The following is a 25,658-nucleotide window of genomic DNA, read 5'->3' on the forward strand; positions in this document are numbered from 1 at the left end:
TTGAAATTGCATTATGTCTATAATACAATTCCAGAACATTCAGTTAAATAGACAAATTCTCAAAAATGTATTCACGGCTGAGCATGGTGGTTTATGCCTATAATCCTAGCACTTTGGGAGGCTGAGGCGGGAGGATAAGAGGATAACTTGAGGTTAGGAGTTCAAGGACCAGCCTGAGAAATAGAGACTACATCTCTACAAAAAAAAAAAAGTTAAGTATGTTGGCAAATTCCTATAGTCAAGTGGCTCTCAACCTTCCTAATGCCGCAACCCTTTAATATAGTTTTTGTGGGTCATGACCCACAGGTTGAGAACCACTGCTGTAGTACCAGCTACTTGGGAGGCTAAAGCAAGAGGATTGCTTGAACCTAGGAGTGTTAGGTTTCAGTAAGCTACGATGCAACCTAGACAACAAAGCAAGACCCTGTTTTCAAAATAAAAAAAAAGCATATTCTAAGAGAATTTATTATAGTTTGAAAAATGTTTTGATGCTTATATCTTGCAGTACAGTTTTTAAAACTTGCAGTATTTCATAGGAATGAAATACATGTACATTTTTCTAGAGAACAAACACATAGGCAACACTTGAAGAAACTTAAAGATATAATATGCACATTAATTTGCTTGGATCCAGGTTCTTTGGCAATTTTAGAACATTTACAGACAAACATGCACACATACTAGGTGTATGTGAATGTATGAACATATATACATATAGATATATTATGATCATAAAAATACTACTGTGCCTTTGCCAAAAAAGGTGAGGAAGAAAACCTACAGAAAAAAATAGGCAACTGTTTGGATTGCATCTTACTATTTTGCAAATTGGTGTTCCTTTTTTTGCTCTAAGTCATGGTTACATTTGAAGCTATTGATATTAATAGAAATTTCTTTCGAAGTTGGAACTATGTCAGATGCTTACTTTTATATAAAAACAGTACACACACCATTATTTAAAATAAACTGATACTTGGAAGCTACAATGACCAAATGTGTTTTTCTCCTTACTCTCACAGCATCTAGTAAAATCCTTTAGCAGAGCAGCCTTAATAAGGGCTGACGACTAAGCAAATGTACTTTCTTATCTTGAGAGGGTAAGCTTCCTTGAATGATCCTTAGACTGTAAGCAACAAACTGTTAACTATAATCTACACTCTGATTATGAAGTGTAATTGTGAACTATATTAAAGTATGAATGTTGCTTCAACTATGGTGCTTAGATTTTCCAATAAATATGAATACATAAAAAATTATAAAAATTGTTAAATGTGAACAATTTTTAGAGCACATATCGTCAGGTCCATGGAAAAATAGATTGTGTATCAGAAGCTGCTGACAACCATTGACTTCTTATTTTGCAGAATGGTTTCACCCCATTGTATATGGCAGCCCAGGAAAACCACCTGGAAGTTGTCAAGTTTCTGCTTGACAATGGTGCGAGCCAGAGCCTAGCCACAGAGGTAAGACATTCTGGTTTTGTCCTGCGGTAAGTTCACATGGGTATTTATAGAGTTTTTGACAACATAGAGTTAAGAAAATACTATGCAGCCCTAAAGAAGGATGGAGACTTTACCTCCTTCATGTTTATATGGCTGGAATTGGAAAATGTTCTTCTTAGCAAAGTGTCTCAGGAATGGAAGAAAAAGTATCCAATGTACACAGCCCTAATTTGAAACTGATTCATAGCTTTTATAGGAATGTCATAACCTAATTATAGCCTTAGAATATACGAAGGGGGTAGCAGGGGAAGGTGAGGAGGGTGGATGGGTGGAGGGAGGGTGATTGGTGGGGTCACCTCTATAGTTTATCTTACAAGGGTACAAGTTAATCTTTCTAAAAGCAGAGTATGAACGTTTTAACTCAATAACTAAGAAAATGACATGAAGGTTATGTTAAAGTTTGATGAGAGTATTTCAAAATGTATATGAAAACAGCACATTGTACCCCATGATTGCATTAATGTACACAGTTATGCTATAAGAAATTTAAAAAATCAAAAAAAAATTTAAGCAATTGTCAAAATCAGATAATAAAAATAACACAAGTAGAAACAGGAAAAAAAAAAAAAGAATTGGTCCCACTATCATTTCAACTGCAATTGTATATTAATGTGTGGGTTCATACATTTTTATGAAATATGTTAGAAAGCCTATTTTTATCTTTAAAAATTTTTCATTGCGTAAATACCCTTTTTGCTCCTAAATATCTGGTTCTACCCTATAATTGAGCTATGACTTTAATATTTTACATGTTTGCTTGAGAATACTTTTCTGTCCTTTATAATTTTGCCTCAGAGGCAACCATTGTTTTGAAATAGTCTTATGATAAACATTGGTTTTAAATATGTTTTTTTCCAAATTAATGATTATTTTTAAGTTAACTAATCAGATGTAATATATACTTATAAATAAAACTAGAATACATTTTCAAGCATTAAATAAAAGTGGTATTTGAAAAGAGATTTGCGGCTCAGTGCCTATAGCTTAAGCGACTAAGGCACTGGCCACCTACACCAGAGCTGGTGGGTTCGAATCCAGCCTGGGTCTACCAAATAGCAATGACAGCTACAACCAAAAAAAAAGAAAAAATAGCCAGGCGTTGTGATGGGCACCTGTAGTCCCAGCTAATTGGGAGGCTAAGGCAAGAGAAGGCAACCTCCAGGAGCTGGAGGTTGCTGTGAGCTTTGATGCCTTGGCACTCTACCCAGTGCGACAGCTTGAGGCTTTGTCTTAAAAAGAAGAAGAAGAAAAAGATTTGCTGTCTTGAATAGAATTATTTAAAAATAGAAAGTTATTTAAGTCATTGATATTATCAAAGGTAGCGTAGTTTATTATTTAAGCTAAATCTGGATGGAAGATTACGATCACTGAAGTATTTAACTAGAAATCTATTGGTAATAAAAAAGAACCAATATTTAGGGCACATGATTTTTAACAAAGAAATGAAGTAGAACAGATGCAGGATTATTCTTGTCTAAAACCACTACTCGTACTTGCCTGCCATTATGCTCCCTGGAGGACACAGGAATAATGGCCACAGAGGAATCTCAGATAACCTCTCCCATCTTTTGAGGTTAGGCTTTGTGGGAAAACTCCCAGATAAATGAAGAAACACACATAAAGCAATCTTATGGCCATAAAGCTATGAAAATATTCTCACTCTGACTCACAGTCAAAGAAATATGAATATATTAATCAGAAAAAAGAGACCTAACCTTCAGATTAAAAAATTTGGCAAGGAGATAAAGCCAGACTTCCCTGGTTTTATTGGTGAAATGGACAACTAATTGCAACCCTTTCACAGGACGTCTGACAGTAACAATCAGAGACTAATATCTATATGCCCTTTTTCTTAGAAATTCCATTTCCGACAATTTATATTATAGAAATGTCAGATATTTAAAAATGAATTTTAGAGGTATAGTTGCATTAGGTTGCAAAAATAGTATAAAAGAATGTTCATCAACATAATAGCAATTTTTAAAAACTGGAAAGAGTCTCAATATGCACCAATGAGAACCGATTTAGTAATTTCCAGCAGACAGTAACTCGCTATTCAGCACTGGTGAAAATGAGATTACAGTTTGTACTGATACAGGAACATGTCCACACCACACTGTTATCAATGGTTTGCTCTGGGAATTAGAAGGAAGCCTGACTTTTCACTTTATACCCACTAGTACTATTGGGGATTTTTAACATGAAAATATAGGAGTTTTATGATAATATTCTTAAAGCTACTCTTGCTGACACCGGATGAACAAACATTTAGTCGGGCATGGCGGGGATGTGCCTGCAGTCCCCACTACTCAGCAGGCTGAGGCAGGAGGATCACTTGAGCCCAGGAGTTGGAGCCTGGGATACATTCTGATCATGCCTGTGAATGGCCATTACGTTCCAGCCTGGACCACATGGCCGGACCTCATCTCTCTATAGAAGTGCATATTTACAGAACAGACAGTAGGGAGTGATTAATTAAATAGTGAGTTTTTAATAAACATTTTAATTTACTAAGTGGTGTGATCTAGCAAAATTCATTCAAATGTATTACTTTCAGTAAGCCTGGCACACTTCATATCTTGTGTGTATGGAGCAAATCTTTGGCTTGATCGTGGTTTGTGAAACTTTTGTTTTTGCTATTACTGTGTGCTGCATAACTTTTCCATGTATGTCTTCCTTTTGCTCATTAGGATTCTGAAATGCAAGGTAAATTCGTTCATGTATTCTACAAGTAATTATGAAGCACCTATTATGTGTTGGAAACACTGTAAGGCAGTAAAAGTCTATTCTTGAGCCAGTAAGGCATGAACCCTTTTTTCAAGAAGCTTCTATCACATTTCCTTCTGCTCTTATTTTTTTCTTAAGAAAACTGCTTAGAGCAAACCAAACCATTTAAACTTGGTTTGGAAACAGAATCTGGAGCCACTAATTTTAGCTATCAGCACCTTAGAGCTGGTATCTATAGTGTCTTTAATTGGCTTCTGCAGGAAACACAGACTCTTGTCGGGGCTAATGGGCTCCCTTGCAGCTTATTTTCTGGCACAAAGTAGTTTCCCTTTATGTGTAGGTCCTGTGAATTTAAACATTCACATCAGCAGAAATGTGTCCTGTCCTTTTGATTCAGAAGAAAGGCAGGTTGTCATTTTTATTTATTAGGTTTGGTTCTGGTTTTTAAAGTGAGATGCAAAATTGACTCTTAAGATGCAGTTTTCCAGCTCAGCTCCAGCTCAGTAGCTCAGTGTAGCTCAGTGACTAGGGCACCAGCCACATATACCAGAGCTGGTGAGTTCAAACCTAGCCCAGGCCTGCCAAACAACAATGACAACTACAACCAAATAAAAAAAAAAAAAAGCTGGGCATTGTGGCAGGTGTCTGTAGTCCCAGCTACTTGGGAGTCTAAGGCAAGAGAATTGCTTAAGCCCAAGAGTTTGAGGATGCTGTGAGCTGTGATGCCACAGCACTCTACTGAGGGCAACATAGTGAGACTCTGCCCTCCCCCCCAAAAAAAAACTAAAGATGCTATTTTCTTTTTACCTCTCCTTTAAACAAAGCATTTTTCTTTGTTTGCAGAAGTAATACATTGCATAAATGGAAAAGTACAATAAAAAGCAAAAAGAAAAAGTCTGTTGATTTTCTCTAGAGATGACATTTTATCCATCTAGATTGTTTGCACAGAGACACATATGCATACATATTAATCTTTATGAAAATGAGATTATATATTTACCCTGTTATGCAGACTACTTTTCTTACAATATGATAGTCTAAACTTTGTCTTTAAGTGTAAACTAAGCCTGTGGTACAATTATTTTTTTTTTTTTTTTTTTTGGCCGAGGCTGGGTTTGAACCCACCACCTCTGGTACATGGGGCCAGAGCCCCACTCCTCTGAGTCACAGGCACCGCCCAGCCTGTGGTATCATTTAAGTGACATTTTGGTTGTATCCAGCTGTTCTCTCTTTGTGATGTTTCTTAAGTAGTCAGAGAATGTCTCTCTGGTTATGTTGGTTACATTATTCTTTCCCTTGGGTAAAGTGGAGAGGAGAGGATGGAATTAAAGTTGTACCTTGAAGCATAGAGGGTAGATGGAATTTGTACACATGGAGGAGGAAGGCACTTCAGGAGTGGGGAAATAGCATGAGCATAGATTGCAGGATGGGAATTGGTCTGCCCCTCCATAACTAGAGACTGGAGGAAAGGATTTATGTGGGCAGAGACCACACGGTGCTGTCCCCTTAGGTCCTTCAGGTCAATGTTTTGTACATCTTTGAATATATAGTGTAAGTGTTCTGGTTTGAATCCAGTCAAACAAATTGTAAGAATGCCTATCTGTTTTCCAGCAAGAGAAAGAATGATGTTTTAGGAAGAGATTATTCTGTGTCAACGTGCCCCTGTGTGTCTTACAAATGCTCTTCTATCGGAGCAGCCCTCTGTCTGTACCACGGGGCCTACAGAAGTTAAATATCACAAATCGAAATAAGTAATTTGCTCGCCAATTCTCTAGCAAAAATTTTGAATGTGTCATAATGAAAGCATTATAAAATTGCAATTCATGAGCCAGTCTTAGGATTTTCTACCCTTTGCTGTTTGCAACACAACAATTTTTCTAATTTACCACAGTGAAATCTGTGGCTTTGTCCTCATATGTCTCAGGGTAACTCAAAGGGAAGACTCAAAATGTATACACTTAGGTATGAACTTACTCTACAGTCATATTTTAATCAAACTCATAGAAGAGAGGAGCATGGTGGTTACCAGAGGCCATGGGGTGACAGTGATGCGGAGAGATGTTTATCAAAAGGTACAAAGTCTTAGGAAGAAGGAGGGGTTGCTTTGAGATGTATTGCACAATATGGTGCATACAGTTAATGATAGTGTATTATATGTTTCAAAATTGCTGAGAGAATAAATTTCAAATGTACTCCCCACAAAAGAAATAAATATTTGGAATGATGGATGTATCAGCTAGCTTGATTTAATCACCCCGCACTGTATTTATAAATCATAATATCACTTTGTACCCCATGAATTTTTACGCTCATAAGTTTTAATTTACTATAAAATTATAGAAGAAAAAAATAAGAAGAATAAATAGATATAATCATGCTTTATACAAGTTCTGTCATCTTTCCTCAATGCCAAGCATCTTCCCTAGAGAGTATAGACCTTTTTTAAAACGCTGATGACTGTAGTTCATTAACTCATGTATACTGAGTTAGCACTAAATATATACTAGGTGACCTCGTACAGTAATGAACCAGACAGGTACATAAGCCAGTGTTAAAATATTAATAGAAATGTTTACATCTTATTTAAATGAGCTCCTTTCAAATTTTTGCCTGAATTTAACCTGAGATTATTTTATGGCACCTTTCTCTTCTGTGTGTCATAGTACTTTTGTATATTTTCAGAGTCTTCCTGACTCATGTATATTAAACAAAATTTACCCATAAACTTATTACAGAAAAAAACAAAACCCATAAACTTATTATAAATTTCTTTCTTTTTCAATTTGCTTGGGTATATCCATATTTTGAAAATGTCTTTTCACATTTCTGTCCACTTGATATGTCGTTAGCTTTAATAACCCAAAACAAAAATTGATAGTCATTTGGCTGCCGCCTCATTTGTTAATTGAATCAGAAAAACTCTCCATTGGGGCCGATCTTGATCCACCCGTTCTTTTGCAGGATGGCTTCACACCCTTAGCGGTAGCCTTGCAACAAGGCCACGACCAAGTCGTTTCCCTCCTGCTAGAGAATGACACCAAAGGAAAAGTGCGTCTGCCAGCTCTTCACATCGCTGCCCGAAAAGACGACACAAAGGCCGCTGCCCTGCTGCTGCAGAATGACAACAACGCCGACGTGGAATCAAAGGTGGGACACCACGGGCGCGGGCTCGCCAGGCAGCCTCCTGATAGGCACACGACCTCTAAAAATGCCTGGTCTCCCTCTTGGCAAACTTATGCCAAACACCTTCATTGAAAAGAGCAAAAACATGTCCAAGCCAGTCACTGAGGCGCCCCCTCCTTCCCGGGAGAACCTGGGGGGTGAAGGGGGATGCTGCCCTCTGCCTGCTGAAAGGGGGCTCAATTGCAAAGAAAGCAATTTGGATGCAACAGATCTCTCCCTCCTGTGAATCTGTTCAAATGTATCTAACGCTTCAGCTCAAACATCAGGGCGAAAACCTTATAAAACACTAGATAAAGCCCAAGTTGCTATCTGAGAGGTCAGGCAAGGCGCTGAGGGTAGGTCAGCTGTGGAAAGCATGCCAGCCGCGGAAGAGCCGCAGCCCCAAATTCCCATCGTCTCGTAGCCCTCGGAAGTCTCTGTGGCAGACACGCGGCCCCGGGGCTGGGCCGTGGCGCAGCCCACCATTCAGTCTAGCTTTCTTTCTGTGCCTCTTGTGTTTCCATCATAGCTTCCATCCGCATCACTTAGCTGTCATGAGCTTTCTGCATCCCTGTCACCGACAGCGAACTAACCGTTCATTTTTTCCTCCTCTTTGCTTCCAAATGTGTTAACCTAGATGGTGGTGAATAGAACGACAGAGGTATATATATATGTATATATGCGCGTATATGTACAATCTATTTCTGCTTCATCATTCTCCCATGACCTAGTGCTGCTGCCTCATGTTTCCCCCTCCTTCTCTGCATTGCCTTCTGTAGGCTAGACACCTGCTTTACACCCCTGACCGTCCTCCCCTGCCCCCCGCCAAAGGAGCATGTGCCAGAGAATACAGTAGTTTGATTACCAGGGCTTTCTGCAGCTGAACCTGGCGTCTGAAAGGAAGAAGGAGGAATCCTTATGACTTAAGGGTGTACCAGTAGAGTTGTGTGAGATGAAGAGTTTGGACACTTGAGACCAGTGGTTCTCAACCTGTGGGTCGCAACCCCTTTAGACTATATTTAAGGGTTGCGGCATTAGGAAGGTTGAGAACCACTGCTTAGATGCTTATCAGCTATACCTAAAGCTGCAGACAACCCTGTCATTCTACTCATCCAGGACTGATTCTTTAGGGTTCTGCATGACACTTACCCTCCGTGGTGTCAGCAAAAGGAGAGGTACTTCAGAATGGTGCCAAGATGACCCCCTCCCCGTCTATGAGAGTCAGATGGCTAGCATGGCTGAGAAGCTTGCTAACAAATTAGAAATGCATCTACTTCCTGTAAGGTTTCAATCCTTGGGGACTAAGTGGATCGCTGCATGTTTTAGCATTTTTCAAGGAAGTAAAATGACCTTGGTATAAATAATCAAGGAACATGTGTTATGGAATAGGCGTTTGCTAAAAAAGAGATCAACTTGTGCACTCTTTATGGAATACAGTTGTCTTTTATACGTGCATAAAACCGATTTGGGCGTGGTACCTCTTCCCCCACCACTCGCTTTCATTATTAAAATTAGCGTTTACTGTTGGTTCATTTGAATCTATATGGACTATACAAACTGATTGAATTTTGAGTTTTACTGCACAGTTTTATCGTCAGTCATAAAACAGTGGTACTGATCAAGCTATGAGCTACGAAGACTTATTTTAACTTCTGAAATGTTGGCCTCTATGTAATTCTGTTACTGGATGACTAAAATTCCTGAATCTTTACACTTAGTTCCTCCCTGGCTATTCCTCTGCCTGTAAGTTTGGGGGTTATTAGCAACCCTGTGAGCAATTGGCACTGATGGAAACCTAGTACAGAATGGAATGTAGACCCCAGCATATTTTGCTTCCTGACTTCTATGGGGGCAGGGTTATGATACTGACCTGTCAGACAAGGGCCTGGCAGGAATCGCGTGAACGTCTGCTGTGTTCTCTTTGCAGAGTGGCTTCACCCCGCTCCACATCGCGGCTCACTACGGAAACATCAATGTGGCCACGTTGCTGTTGAACCGGGCAGCTGCTGTGGACTTCACGGCAAGGGTAAGCGCACAGCAGTGTGTCGTGCTTTTTAAGCCTTTGGAACAATTTTTTAACTCTCTTTTCCCAGAGTAAGAAGAAGATGGGGATAGGTGACCCCCAAGATCCCTTTCAACCCATGAAGCTCTGATTTTCTACCTATTCTTCTTGCTTTCACCTAGGCCTGTCTTCTTCTCATCAGGAAAAGTAAACCAAGATCAGGGGTGCTGGATGGGGTTGGGGATAAATATATAAATGCATACACAGAAGATGGGACTCAAGTGACCATGATGGGAATTGCAAATGGTTCCCCAAGCTGAAATGTCTAAACCTCTTAGAAATTGCTTAAATGGTTTGTGGTCATCTGGAGATCTTGACCTTAGGGTCAAGGCAGCTTTGTGCCATTCTTTGGAAATTTCCTGATGCTGCTGAAAATAAGATCAGGGAAGTGTTTAAACAACTTAAGAGGACAAACTACAGTATTTTCAGACGTTTTTCCCAAGCAATTTTAAAGCATCCATTTACATTAAAGATATGTGGTATTTACAACCCATGGCAACTTGGACATGCAGAATAATATAGCTTTACATGTAAAAATGTACCCAGTGTCAGGCTTATCATCAGACACATCACCCTCAAAAGTAGAAGTGAGGCTTGGTGCCTGTAGCTAAGTGGTTGGGGCTCTAGCCACATACACCAGGGCCGGCGGGTTTGAACCTGGCCTTGGCCTGCCAAACAACAATGACAATTACAGCAACAACAACAACAAAAAAAATAGCTAAGCGTTGTGGTGGGCACCTGTAGTCCCAGCTATTTGGGAGGCCGAGGCAAGAGAATCAGTTAAACCCAAGAGTTTGAGGTTGCTGTGAGCTGTGACACTATGGCACTCTACCAAGGGCGGCATAGTGAGACTCTGTCTCAAAAAAATAATGATAAAAAATAAAGAGTAGAAGTGAATTTGGCACCAGGATGAAGTAGTGGCTGAAATTTTAGACTCTGAATTCTGACTCCTCAAGTGTAGATTTTGGCTTGACTTCTCTGTATTCATCTGTTTTCTCATTTATAATATGAATTAATATGAACTATGAAAAAAGTAATAAATCATCATACTAAAATAACATCACCTCTCCTTCACTGAATGACTGTGAGGATTAAAAGAGCTAGCACTTAGCACATAGCAGCAGCAGCGCTATTTTTTTGAATATAACATTTTGAAGTATTATTTTTCCAAAACTTCACTTATTAGAAGAGAGATGGGACTATATCAGCTGGGGAGACAGTGTGTAATTCCGAAACTAACAGGATTGTGGTAGCAATAGCAGTAAAAGTAACATCATTTTTGAAGTAGTTACCGACCGGGAGATGCTAGGATATGCAATCATCTCATTCCGATACGAGGAGAGGTGTTACTTATCCCTGTTTTACAGAAGGAAACTGAGGCTTGGAGGTAGAAAGTAGCTGCTCCAGGATGACAGAAGTAAATGGGTTGGAAGAGGCAGGATTCCAGCCCCAGAGCTCTTCACCACTCCAGTACTGTGTATCTCCCTTAGGCAGCCTAAAAGGGTTGCCTTTGGTTCTTCTAATTCATTAGTTTTACAAAAATAATAAAAGCCCAGACTGTACCAATATAAAGGCTATTTCCTAGCCTACTGGCAGCAGCTTGTGGAAAGCCTTCTTGGGTTTGAGTGGCCCAGGAGGGCTGGTCAGCTTGTTGTACTCAGGAGTTGCATTTTTACTGCATCACCTACGTCCTTGACATGGCAGATCCGAGGCCCAGCCTGACATTTGGAAGGGCAAAGTCAAGCACTTCTTTAAGGCATTATGTATAAACAGGGCATTTCGATGTTAAGCCCAAAGTTCATTTCAAGATGCATTCTTCTGGTTTCATTTCTGTACGTGTAATAAAAACCTCATCAAGTCACACCATCTAATTAGGACACTTAGAAAATTCATGTCAAGCTGGTGTTTGAAGTTTGTCTTTGTGCCATTATTCAGAAATTTCCTGATGCTGCTGAAAATAAGATCGGGGAAATGTTTAAGCAATTTAAGAGGACAAACTACAGTATTTTCAGCCTTTTTTTGCAAGCAATTTTAAAGCATCCTTTTACATTAAAGATATGTGTTAATTACAAAGATGCTTATTTATTGATTAAACACCAATGGAGATCTTAGAACCACATTTTTAATCTTCCTGAATTACCATATGTGAATTAAAATAATCCTGCTGTGCTTTTGTTTAAAAGATGTTAAAATGCAGACTCTTCACTAATTGAGAAAAGCATTTTCCCCAGTCATCCCTAATTAATGAGGCTTACTAGCCTTCTGAGCTGAAGGCAGTGGCGGAATTTGATTTCACGTTGTAGAAAACCGTGCTGTTGGTTATTCCCCAGCAAGCTCTGCTTTCTCTGCATTGGGTGATCGATGGCTCAGAAGGACTCTTCATAAAGAGCTTAAAACAAGGCAACCGCTAGCTGCCTTGAGCAATCCGTTTTAGGTTCCAAATCTCTAGTAATTGTCTTATGTAATGATCGCGCATCTCCACTCTTGTTCTACAGAGGTCTTTTCCTTCCCAAGCTAGGTAGGGTCTTTTCAGGTCAGTTCTCTAAGGAAGACAGCAGAAACAGCAACTGGAAAGTAAGAGGCCTCTCTGAACTTGGATGGGATCAAATTTTATATGGTCAGAACAATAAAGGGAAAAGAACAGTAGATTAGCTGCAGATTGTAACCATCAATCATGTGCTTTGGAACCAGGTTCGAATAGAGGTATTGAGGAGATGCTCAGAGGTAGATTAAAAAACAACAGCAGCACCCTCTGTGGCAGGGGGCTGTGATTTCTGGGTTTTGGCTGTGCCTGAGTACGGGAGAGAGTTGAAGATTTAGATCAATGAAGAAAGGCAGACAGAATCGTGCCGTTCTTTGGGCTGAGGGTGTGACCCAGAGAAGACCGACCTGCTAGGAAAGAGAGATAGGGAACAGGAACGAGAACGACATTTCTGGAAGCATTTCCTACACGCAGTAAGATGTTCACATTGGAAGCAAATAAGAGGCAGAAACAGACGCCATGTGACTAAAGGGAGGACACAATAGAACAGATTGCTTTCCGTGCTTCTTTGTAGTGCTAACTAATTGATGGTGCTGCCGCAGAGCTGATCTCAGCAGTGGGGAATGCAGGCTCCCGACTAGCAATTGTAGTAACTGATTTACAGCACACTTACCCATCTTAATGAATACCTTTCCTTAGATGTTTATTACAATGTCAATTTTGCTTTTTGCTTTATAGTTTTGCTATGCAGATGTAAGATATCTTATAGGATATTGTCAATATTTCCTTTTGGATTATCCATGGAAATCTGTTCAGGCTCATGGGTCCCCTGTGGGGAGTTGATGCTATAGCTGCTGAATGCTGCAATGCAGTGTCAGCAACCTTCATTTCTTTGAATCGCGTCTGCGGAGATGGCCCTGACACCATCTGCTTTATGCATGACCCTTGCTCTCCTTGAAAATCTTTATAGCTCTCATGTGAAAGGGAATGGAACAAAAACAGATCAGAGCCACTACCGATCATCATTCCAGCAAGGAGCATTTACGCAAGAGAGTAAAAAAAGGCCAAATTAAATTAGAGAGATGCCTGCAAATTTCCCTTTATTGATGGAAAAAAAAAAATAGGTTAACACTTTACTGGCTGAGTGTTTTCATCAAATATAAGGGACGACCTAACCTCACTTCCCTTTTACCATTGACCTTTCTCTTCTAAGTTATCATTCAGCTTCCCATTTTGAGAAAATTGAATGAAACATCCTTTTATTAGTGTTGCTATTTAGTAATTTTCAAATTGATCTCTGAGAGGATTAGGGATGTATGTGTTTAGCTTCTGTACCTGCTTTGTTTTCAGAAGGATTTCAGGTAGTTTTCAGGTTAGAGCACACAAAGCCATATGAGGGGGAAACAGAAAAAGTAGAAGTTACCCAGCAGCAGGAAGGAGCCAGTGGATACAACTGGGGAATAGACGTTGGCCTGAAAAGCCCTGATCTGTGTACCTGAAAGAGAAGTGCGGATTACATGATTTTCTTTTTTGACAAAGGAAATCTCACAGTTAGCTACAGAGGCCAATTTTTTTGTGCAACAACTCAAATATGGCTTTTACCATATACATCTTTCCGTTAAGAACAGTGAGTTACATGGTTACCAATATCTTTAATTACTCCCCTTCAAAAGCCTCAATTCCACTGTTCCTTACTGCCTACAGATGTTGGAGCTGCCGCATCTCTCTCTTGTCCAGAGAAGCTGAAAGGCCCCAGTCCTTAGGCGAATGCAGTTCTAATGGTCTAGAGCAGCAGTTCTTAACCTGTGGGTCGCGACCCACAGGAACTATATTAAAGGGCTGCGGCATTAGGAAGGTTGAGAACCACTGGCCTAGAGAGAACCGTGCCTGTGCCGCTGATCAGTGACTATTAACACGGCTTGTCTCAAACATCAGGGGATTTGAACAAGGTTCTGACAGGTGCTGAACCACAGTCAGAACTCAATTAAGTCATATGAAAAATTGCTTCACGTAACATATTTTAATTTTTGGATCAAATGAGAGCAGTATTTTTAGATACTAGGACTGCTAAGCTTATTGATGGAGCAATAAAAGTGTAAGACTTTAACATTCTGCTCAAACAGGAAACCAGCATACGTTAGCATATGCATGAGCAACATAGTGGATGAGCCTAACCCAGAGACTCATTTTCTACATTGAATTCACTTAGCAATATTTGTAGAGCATCTACTATGAGCAGGACTTGGAGATTCAGACTTGAGTAATGTGTTTTACTATTAGTGCTTATTACTAATACTGGAGTACTCAGTACTCCATTGGTCCTTATTCTGCTCCTGTGTTCTGGCACCAGGGTGTTAAACCGTAAAAGGCAGTCTCTTTCTTAATTACCCAAAGCACAAGTAAACCTAGGCTGTAATGCTGAACAGGACAAGACTCAAGGAGTTAGGAAGGGAGTTCAGAGCAGACAGCAATGCTGAAGGATAGGTCCTGAACAACAGTGTTGCCAAGTCCAGAGATACGACTCTTCTTCTGTGGCTTCCTCCTGAGTCCGCAGAGGCCACTGGGCCATAGTTTGTTCTACTTCCCACCAGTGGGAACCCCTTTTACCACGTTTCTCCTAGACAAGGTCCAGGCCTCTTAACTGCCTCTGGGCTCCAGTGTAGAAAGAAAACTCTTGATACCTAGGCTACTTACTTCAGGAAATGCATTTCTTCATTCTCAAGAGCATTTCAAGTGCTCACTGGCTCTGTGTGGCTAGCAGCTGCTGTGTGAGACAGCACAGAGGCAAAACACGTCCACCACCATCAGAAGCTCTTTTGAACAAAGTTGGGACACCATCAGTCTTAGGCCTTTCTTCCCTTCAATGTCATGATTATCCGAAAATGTAACTTTCCCAACAAGGAGGATGGTTGCTCACACCCTAGTATGTGAGCATCATGGGCTGTGCTTCTGCTCTCACTAAGGCCACATACTATTTTAATTATGTGGTGGTGTCTGTCTTGCTCTGTTGTATGTGATCTAAGCCCCCTGAAGGCTCTTCCTCATTCACTATCTGCCTCCAGCCTTTCTCCCGGTTCCCATCAGGCTCCCTGTGGGCCTGGCCCTGTGCTAATGACTTTCACATGAACTTAATCCTCTCAACCTTCCCGTGGATGACTTGCTTGTTTTTGCTGCCTGACCACCCTTATCTGCCTTTTATGAAACAGTTTCTTTGCCAAACTAATGGAGCCATTGGAATGTTCACCTACATTCCAGTCAACAGAGGGCTCTGAGTGTGAGAACATCACCAACTCTGCCTGTTACAAAATAAGGGCTCCGTAAATGTCCATCTCCTTCTTTTCTTCTGCAGGTAAAATTTACAGAAATAATGCCTTTTTAGAAGTTACTGTTTATTATCCAGCTTCTTTATTAGGCATTTCAGCCTTATTATCTCAACAGTCTTCTGAGGGCTCAAGTAGGAATGCAATGAAATTTATTTATAGCTCTTACCTACATCCTATTTTTTACCTTGCTTGCAAGACTAAATTCCTCAACAGTGTCTTGGAATCCCTGGAGTATGGCCCAGTCCCTGGCACTGGGAGGGATCCAGTTTGTATTTATTGAATTCAAGAAAGAATGAATGAACAAATCACTTCTAGGCCTCCCTGTCCACTACTTCTGGATACTCAATACCTCAGTAAACCTCTTTCCTCTCCCTAACCTATCAAAAGTCCCATTACTTCAGCCTAAACCTCATCTGGTGTTAGGAGCTGCTTCCCAAACGGAGATGACCTGCGTAAGGGAAATGGAAAAATACAGAGGATTCTAAGAGACCAGTGCAAGGAACCCAAGTGTTTGGACATTAGACACAGAGGGGCAAGTTTACTTGAGCACTAAGGACACTTGTTAGCCCTGCAGATGACCTTGGAAGACAAGCCTACAACAGAGGACTAGTCATCCAGGGCTAATGTCAAGTCTGGGTTCAATTAAGGATGTTTTAAGCAAGGCCCTCAGGCTCTGGACTACAAAGGCTCTACCAAAGCACCCACCAGAGAGTGCTAAAAAGGACTCCAGCTCCTGGAAGCTTTGACAATGATTTTATGAGGGGCCAGGGCTTCTGGGACTCTGGTTTGTATAGTGGTGCCTTTGCAAAGATACTTTTATAATATAGTCATCCCTCTATGAGAATCCTTAGGTTTCTCATCCACAGATTCAACCACCTATCAATCAAAAACATCCAGAAAAGAAAAACAATAAAAATAACAACAGCAATAGAAAAAAATACAAATAAAAAGTACAGTATAACATCTGTTTGCATAGGATTTATATCGTATTGGGTATTATAGGTAATCTGGAGATGATTGAACGTACAGGAGGGTATGCATAAGTCATGTGCAAATACCATTTTCTGTAAGAGACTTGGACACTCAGGAATTTTGGTATTCTCAGGGGTCTTAGCCTGGATCCCCATATATCCATGGGAAAACTGTGTTTTCCCCTCATTAGTTATATAAATAATGTGTAAAATAAAAAACAATAAATGAAAAGAAAATGAAAACCACTTAAAACAGTTCTGTCCTATTTTTGAATGTTTATCATTCAAACATGATTTATCTTACAGAGGCCAAACACATACAAACACCTTTCTTTTTATTAATAGGAGTGTTTTTATATAGGCTTATGTCCTAATGTAGTCTTAACAGCATTAAACACAAAGGCTTCTTTTTTTTTTTAACGGGTTATGCAAACCTCCTGAATGAAATGGGAATTTGAGAGCGTTAGAAAGGAATGTGAGTTATGAGAAAGTCCCTGTGGCTGCCGCACTAACCATGCTCTTGTTGCCATGGTGATATTAACGCAAACCAGTAAGTTTTGGGGAAGGAGACGAGTGGGGAGATACATGTTTATATAGATTTGCTCTTATAAGATGGCCATACAGTCTCATTCCTCCCTTTTCCATTTAATTTCCTGAATGCCACATCAAAGGAGAATCTCCTGCATCCATTTTTTTAAGAACCGTTTTTGTTTGAAATCCCTTTGTACGTTTGACCTTCACTGGCATCTTGCTGTGTGGATGGGATCTATGTTGTTCTCTCTGAAAAGGTGAAGTTTCTGTGTTCAGCAGCATGGAATGAAGACAAGACACTCCCAGACACCTGGCCTCTTGTCCTGGCTGTGTCACTGGTCATCGATGTGGCCCAGGGCAAGTCCCTTCCTCACCTGGCCTGCAGTTCAATTTTCTTAACAGCCAGATGAGAGAGCTGTCTGTCAGGCGCTCACCCCTTCCCCTCTCCCCTCTCCCCGGCCACGTGTAAGTGTAATGGAGGCAGCTTTTGGTTTCCCTTTCCCAGGGGCAGAGACGGGGGTAGTGGCTAAGGCAAACCACACTGCAGTCCCACACTGGAGTCCCACACGGACGCTGTGGCTTCGCCCTGTGCTCCTGGGCTTCAGCTGCAGCATCCACAAAATTAATCCAGTAATCGGAGTTAATGCTCAGTGTTGTGACAGCTAAATGAAATAGTCCTTTCAAAGTGCTTAGCGCAGTGCTGGAGCCACAACACACGATCAAGGGCTCTAGCTATATCCGTGGTGGCTGAGGGGACCCACTTATCGCAAAGCCCCTTCCCCTGTGCAGCATGGCACAGGTCAGGCTGATGGGGACAGTGGGAAGTGCGGCTTCCCAGAGTGCTCCAGCTACTTCCTTGCAGGCAGTGGGGGTTCCCGGCCTGAGGCCAGCCTCTGAGAAACTATTAACATAACATTGTTGAGACAATAAGAACTCCAATAAAAAACACAGAAATTGGAAGGCTTGTCTTTCTCTTTGTGCCCTTTTCCTCCCTGAGTATGTGGCCTGCCTCCACCAGTGCTGCTTTAGCACTGTTGCTCTGAGAGCATTTTTAAATGACCCGGATAAAGAAATCCTATTTTGAAAAATCTGTTTAAAAAAGTTCCATTAAAGTAGGAGTTGGCAAAGCTGGCCTTATTCATTTGCATTTTAAAGAAAATTCTTCATGAACTAGAGCATTTTCACTCCTTCCATAGAGCAGGAAGAGTGAGTGGAAAGGGCTGCTGTGCCCCGACTGGCTACGAACATTCTGGGGTGTTGTCTGCTCTTGCTGTCATCAGGGTGCTTTGGCATCAGCTCATATGACCCTGGTTCCCTCCTTAGGCACTGCTCTTCTTCCCTGGTAGTGAAAAAACATGGCTCTTCTCTGTCTGGTGGTTTGAACCATGTACAGGAAGGGCTGGGGGCACCTCAAGGGAAGGGGTTAGGGCTTCACTGCATGGAAGGGTTGCAGGGGGAAGCCCCCCTTGCACACAGGATTGATCATTTACCAGCTCTCCCCTAACCGAAGCAGGAGAGAGGGAAAAAGAAACAAGGCCACGAGGGACATCAGCATGGACTAGATAGTTGGGGGAGAAGCAGCTGGGCGTGCTGGTAATGAGGATTAGAATCGGCTCCAAGAAAGGGAAACCGAAGCCCAGATGCAGCAGGACAGCTGACCGGAGACAAATGGTGAGTCCAGCCTGGAGAAAGGAGTCTGTGAGTGCCAGGCTGGGCTGTGGGGACTGGCTTTGGTCCTGCAGGTGAAAGAGAGTCCTTGCAGGTCTCCACAAGGAGAACCGTGGCAGTGGCAGTCGTGTTTGAGATGCATTAGGACGCAGAGAAAGGGGCTGACGAGGCTGGGCTGTGAGCTGTGGCAGACTCTAGTCACGCAGGAAAGAGCTGACAGGCGGTGATCATCGAACTCCTGGTAGGATGCTCTTCTTCTTAGAGATGACCTCTCCAGAGTCCTGCCAGAGCCACTGGTTCTCCATGGGGGGAGAGGGAGCATCAGTCTCCTTGGAGGATCTGGATATTGATAGAGGCATTTTTTGGTTGTCATGGTGGTGACTGGCATGTGATGGGTGAGGGTCAGGATGACTCAACCTCCTTTAATTTATGGGACAGTCCCATGCCAATAACCATGACCCAACCAAACATCCTGATGCCCCCACTGGGTGAAGCGTTTCTTTACAGCCAAGAGGTGGCATGGTGCAATGCCCTGGGGTGGGGAGGAAGGGCCCAGAAGTTCATGCTCGGTCTGGATTGTCCTCAGAGGGCATGGAACATCACCAGGTGAGGCACCCCTATGAGTGGTTGGTCAGGATCCCCGTAGGCTCTGTTCAGTGCTTACCTCTGAGACTTTAAAACATGGGAGAATTTTTCACACACAATTCAGACTAATTTAGGGAACAGCTTTCATTTATTACTGGACACCGGGTACTGTAGCAAGTTTTCTACACATCATTTCATTTATTCCTCACAGTCACTCTGTGAGGGAAGCAAGAAGTTAAGTCATGCAAAGCCACCCAGCTCTGAAGTGGTGTGGTGGCACGGGGGTGGGACACAGTAAAGTAAAATAAGGCAGTAAAAACAGCAAAGTCCGATGAACCATGCTCAGACTGTGTAGTCCATGACCTTCTAACCTTAGAGGCAATGTGCACTTGGACTTCGGACTCATCCAGCGTTATCCCAAGAGAAACCAGAACTGGCAGCAGCCTCTCTGGGTTCTAGCTGCACCAAGGTTGCAAAATGAATTAAATACATTTTGAATCCCTAGTAATCGTGCTTTGAAATGGACTCTTGATATTTAGAAACTCCAGCTAGCATTATGGCAAATGTGATATACATTTGTTGGTAAGAAATACAAAGCAAGCTTGTTTCTACAAGGATTGCAGCCCCCTGAATTTAAAAATTTAAAAACAAATTTTCTAACTGTTTCTAAGTCAGGGCCTCTCAGTCAGTTCATTACATCCACAGCAGGGACCTAACGATCCATATTTTTAATAAGTTCCTCAGATGATTTTTCTGATCAGATCAGGCAAGATTAGAAAATACTGACCAAGCGCAATGCTATGAAAATTTTTCTGTTTATAAATTGCCTTAAGGTAAGTCGTAAAAGTCTCAAAAAAGAATCATTTGCTCATAATAATTATCTTTATGTTAATAAGCCTTTAATAATATGCCCTTGAATTTTACAGCTTACAAAATATGTATAGTACATCATTTGAAATTCATAAGAATAGACACTTTTAAAGATGACTACACAAAAAAAGAAACTCTGAGGATTTATTTGGCCCTGTTCCTTCTGAGTAAAGTGGCAGAACAGAGATTCGAATCCAAATCTCCTAATGCATTTTTACACACTTCAGTGTATGACCATGAGAGCTAGCCAGTCACGCTGGGTAAGCTCAGTGGGCAGCCTTGGTGCTCAGAGGCGGCGAATGGGGTCCTGGCCACAGGCAATCGCTGGGTCTCCATAAAAGCATCTCCTTAGGACAAATGTACTGCACACACAAAAGACAGTTGGCACTGGATTGAATTTTATGATTCCTAAATCATCTTTCTTTAGAAACTTCAAAGATATTGTGTTCATTTCTTGACATGTTTGAAACTTTAGCAAGCATCTAATTTATCCAAAGACCAAATGAGGGCAAGATAACTTATTAACTGAGAGTTTCGAGTAAACTGACATCTCAAAAGCCTGCAAGAGTGATTTACTTTCTGGAGGGGAAAGAAAAATATTCAACACAGAAATTAATTTACATCCAGATTTATCAAGTGATATAAGAGTGTGGACATCTTGTCATTATAAAGCCCCTTAGGATTTCTGTTTTTAAGAATTTTTGATGGTAGAATGTTCAGAAAAAGAATGGAATTTTTGTTGCAGTTACAGTATTCATTAGAAACATTACAGGAGGGCAGCGCCTGTGGCTCAGTGATTAGGGCGCCAGCCCCATATACCAAGGGTGGCCGGTGCTTATAGTCTCAGCTACTCAGGAGGCTGAGGCAAGAGAATCGCCTAAGCCCAAGAGCTGGAGGTTGCTATGAGCTGTGATGCCTCGGTACTCAACTGAGGGCAACAAAAGTGAGAGTCTGTCTCTTAAAAAAAAAAAAGAGAGAGAGAAAGAAACATTACAGGAAATCTGATATCATTTGGTCAACTCATTTCAAATAATTTAACATTTTTAAATAACTTTCCTCAATGTATGGGAAGCATATGATTACTTTATAACAGAGTTTTAAATGACTTTTTCCAGGTCAATTACCATATGTCTCCCTACTCATAGATGTTTACAGCTGGAATGGGCTTTCTTTACTGTAACACAGATAGCAAGCTACTTTTGACTGAGCTTTAATGGTGACACCTCTACAGTGTGGTGGTTCATGCCTCTCATCCTAGCAATCTGGGACTTAAAGACCAGCCTGAGCAAGAGCAAGACCCTGTATCTACCAGAACAGAAAAATGAGCTGGACATGGTGGCATGTGCTAGCACCACTTTTGGAATCAAACAGCTCAGGTTCAAATTTCAGCTCTGGCATTTTCTAGCCATGTGACCAGTAACCCCTTCCAGCTTCACTTTGCTCACATATGAACTTGAGTTAATAGCATCTATTTTATAGGTGGTTATGGAAATGAAATGAGATGACGCATGTCTCATAAGGCCTGCACAGGGTAGAAGCCCCTATAATTGGTAGTTTTGTTTCATTTTAATTACATTAAAGTAATTAAGTTCTTGGTCAAAATCAGTAGGTGTCAATTTTTTTTTTTAGGAGAATTCTTTTTTTTCCTAACAGTTTCTTACAGGATAAAAAGATATTTACCATTTCAACCTTCAGTGCCCCAGAACTCCTCATCCTTTTTTTTTTTTTGAGACAGAACCTTAAGCTATTCCCCTGGGTAGAGTGCTGTGGCATTACAGCTCACAGCAACCTCCAACTCCTGGGCTCAAGCGACTCTTGCCTCCACCTCCCAAGTAGCTGGGACCATAGGTATCCACCACAATGCCTGGCTATTTTTTGGTTGCAGCCATCATTGTTGTTTGGCAGGCCTGGGCTGGATTCGAACCTGCCACCTTAGGTGTATGTGGCTGGCACCTTAGCCACTTGAGCCACAGGCGCTGAGCCAAACTCCTCATTCTTTATGGAATTGTGGAAACCCTGGAATGTATACTGAAAAAAGTATATTTTAAAAGCACATATTGGGCTGGGTGCAGTGGCTCACACCTGTAATCCTAGCATTCTGGGAGGCCGAGGCAGGTGGATCACTTGACTTCAGTTCGAGACCAACCTAAGCAAGCATGAGAGCAAGTATGTCTCTTAAAAAAAAAGTATAGCCAGGTGTTGTGATGGGTGCCTGTATCTGGGAGGCTGAGGCAAGAGGATCTCTTAAACCCAAGAGTTTGAGGTTGCTATGAGCTATGATGCCACAGCACTTTACTGAGGGCAACAAAATAAGACTGTCTCAAAAATAAAATTAATTAAATTTAAAAAATAAAAGTATATATTAAACACCCAGTAAGATGGCTACTATGTAAAAGAAAAAAGAAAGTAACCATATCTTGGCAAGGATATGAAGCTATGAGAATTTGTGCACTGTTGATGGGAATATAAATTCACAGCCACAATGAAATACTGTTTGATACTCCCTCAGAAAGTTAAATGCATTTACCATATGAGTCAGCAATTTCACTTCTGGGTCTATACCCAAAAGAATCGAAAGAAAAATCTTGAAATATTTGTACACCCATGTTCTCAGCAGTACTATTCACAGTAGCCAAAAGTTAGAAACATCCCTGGTGTCCATCAAGAATGAATGGATTAACCAAACGTGACAAACAGATACATTGAAATATTACTTAACCTTAAAAAGGGAGGAAATTTTGATTTGTGCCATAAAATGAAAGAACCTTAAAGATACCATGCTAAGTAAAATAAGTGACTCACAAAAGGATGACTCTGATTATGCGCATGTGCGGTAACTAGGGTGGTCAGATTCATAGACACCTAATAAGTAAAATGGTGGTTGCCATGGGCCTGGGGGAGAGGAGAAAGAAGAGTGGCTTAATGGGTATAAAGTTTTCGTTTTTCAAGATACAAAGAGTTCTGGTTGCCGAACAATGAATTCCTGCACCATACTGAACTGTATACTTCAAAATGGTTAAGATAGAAGTTTTGTGTGTATTTTACCACAATTTAAAATGTTTTTCATTGATTTTAAAGCACATACTGAAAACCATGGGTCTAGGTCTCTCCAAAGACCCAGTCACCTATAAGATCCAATGATGCAAAGGCAGAAGAGAGGTGCTCCCTTCAGCAGCACAAGTGCTAGAACCGGAATGATGCAGAGAAGAGTAGCATGGCCCCTGCACAAGGCAGAAGAGGGAAGAGGTCCCAGATCAGCTGCCGTTTATCTTTCTTCCCCTCTGGCAACAGCTGGGATTGTGTGTGCCGGCTGAGGGTGCGTGCACGGGGAGAGCAGGTGTGGCAGGTGCACTCTGAATATAGTCTGTCTCCCCCACTGAGTCATTAGGAGCCAGAGGAAGACTTGCTTTATCAAAATTATGGATGAGCAATCCTCTGCTACCTTAAGTGGAAGCCTCTGACAGTGTTACCGATAAACAGCTTCATATTATGGTTAAAAAAAAATAATTTCTCGAGATGTTTAGAGCAGAACAGATCCAAACATACAGAGCCTGATTTCACAGCAACCATGAAATATCCAAGCATTGGCTGCAGCTTCTCCCAGAGACCAGTACTATCAGGTGTCTCATCAAATGAGATTGAGTAGGTCTCTCTGTCAGAGGAGGGAGGTTAAAGTATGGTTGGCCTCAGTATCTTAAGTGTCAATCTCAGTAAAGCCACTATGGCCTTAATCTCCTTACCCAGAAACCACACCCAGAAAACTTGGTGCAGAATAAGCAAGCAGTTAACAAAACTGGAAAAGAGAAAAAGATTTTGCCTGTGAAGACCTGTTTCATTTAATGAAAGCCTCATGAAAAAAGAGGAAAGTGGACTTTTACCCATAATGGTGGTGATCTTAATAATTACTACAGCATGAGGGAAATTTCTGAGGGAAACTTACACTTATGTTAGTACATATTTAATAATAGATCATCTAAGTTGAATCTTTTTAAAAGCAGTCTTGTTGTATGTCACGCTACAAAGGATGGCATCTTTTAAGTGTATTCAATTATTGGAAATCTTTCTACATTCCAACAAGGCATATCCTTAAAAATCTCAAGTCCTCATCATCAAAAGTATCGTTGTTTGCATATATTTTATAGGCTTCTTGAGGCATTAAAAAGTTAGGTACTTTCATAAAAAGAAATGAAGTACTGATACGTACTACAGAATGGATGACCCTTGAAAATATTAAGCTAAGTGAAAGAAGCCGGTTGCAGACGGCTGCCTAGTCTGAGAAGACCCAGAATAGGCAAATCTATAGACACATAATATAGATTAGTAGTTAAAAGGAGCTTGGGAGATAGAGGGTTGGGAAGTGATCACCTAATGGGATGAGATGGCTTTTTGGAAATGATGCTAGATCTAATCTAGAATTAGATGGTGGTGGTAGTTAGATATCCCCATGAATGTACTCTGTTTTTAAATGACTGTTGTTCTTTTTAAAATGGTAAATTTTATGATATGTCAAAAAGCTATTATAATATAGACTATTAGAGAACACTTTCAGTGGAAAACAATAAAAATTCACAGGAAAATGTGTTTTTGTACTTAAGAAATTTAAAAAGAAATTTAATTCTCTGTTTTCCTACATTATATCAAAATCTGTATGACTATTCAACATTATCAAGCTTTTATTGATAACCTGTTCTGTGCCTAGGGATTACCAAGTACAAACTCTTCCCTTAGAGCAGCAGTTCTCAACCTTTCTAATGCCGCTATGTATTTTCACTGTTACAAAGGGGTTGCGACCCACAGGTTGAGAACCATTGCCATAGAGGCTAAAAGCCTTTTCAAAAAATATACATCTATAGGGTGAATGAGGATGATAGTGATCCTTGCTGAAATGCCTGCCTCCTGCTTTCTGTATGAACCTATTCAATCATTTCTCAGTTTCTGTGTATACCAGGAATCATGCTAAAATAGAAGAAAATAGAATGAGAAAACAAAAACTTTCTAAAACGTCTGTTTTAAACGCACATCATTAAAACATTGAAATCTTGATCTTCATCTTGCTTTGCTGCTTAAATAACTTTTTAAAATCGTAGTAACTTAGATACAAAAATTAGGGAAAGAGGTAAGAATTAGCAGAGGGTACTAGACTCCGTCTTAGTATTTCATTTTTTCCTTTTTTTAGAATTTTTCTTCATTGAGAACATGTCAAGGAACCAAACTGAAATAGTTGTATGGTTCAATCTTTCATTATCTAGAAGATTTTGAGGGATAATGGCCACTTACTCTTCCCTTAGTGATAACCTCTCCCAAACATTTTTTAAAGAAAAGGAGAGACATAAGTAAAGAGAGGGGCACAAGTCATCCATGGCCTTTCATATACTGGGTGCCAAGAAAAATGTATTCACATTTTAAGAAAGAAAAAAACTATTAAAATTGTAACACTCGCTATATGCTGATAACAAAGTGAATACAAGTCACATCTGAGCACCTCTTGTAATTACAAAAGTCAAATGTGACTTGAGCATTATAATTTTAATACAATTTTTTCCTTTCTTAAAATGTATGTACTTTTTTGGTATTTTCTGTATTTAAATGAAATTAAAAATCTGCTATTTATTATAAGCAAGGTAGACAATGACCCTGGTTTCACTTAGGGGAGTTGCAAGACCATGTTGGCTCAGGTCTGACTGATAAACCCACAGGTCACAGTATAGCAGCCCCACTCTGATGACCTCTAATTTTAGGGTGATGACCTCCACCCAAGGGCCCCACCTACAAATT

At 40.7% G+C, this 25,658-nt stretch overlaps 1 protein-coding gene and 1 non-coding gene across 8 annotated transcripts in view; both read left to right on the forward strand.

The window, feature by feature from the left end:
* The window catches only part of ANK3 (ankyrin 3), a 327,889-nt gene that overhangs the window by 109,591 nt on the left and 192,640 nt on the right, over window positions 1-25,658 (forward strand). For all 7 annotated transcript variants that reach the window (XM_003783638.3, XM_023509551.1, XM_023509546.1 and 4 more), the window contains exons 5-7: window positions 1,365-1,463; window positions 7,191-7,376; window positions 9,319-9,417. In XM_003783638.3, the coding sequence (XP_003783686.1) occupies window positions 1,365-1,463; window positions 7,191-7,376; window positions 9,319-9,417 (384 nt within the window). The remainder of the gene's footprint in view (window positions 1-1,364; window positions 1,464-7,190; window positions 7,377-9,318; window positions 9,418-25,658) is intronic.
* Window positions 23,043-23,153, forward strand: LOC111723197. The gene has a single exon (XR_002771788.1). It is a non-coding gene; the product is annotated as a U6 spliceosomal RNA (small nuclear RNA).

The sequence above is a fragment of the Otolemur garnettii genome, unplaced genomic scaffold, assembly GCF_000181295.1.
Source record: "Otolemur garnettii isolate 467f Iridium unplaced genomic scaffold, OtoGar3 scaffold00008, whole genome shotgun sequence".
Classification (NCBI taxonomy): Eukaryota; Metazoa; Chordata; class Mammalia; order Primates; family Galagidae; genus Otolemur; species Otolemur garnettii.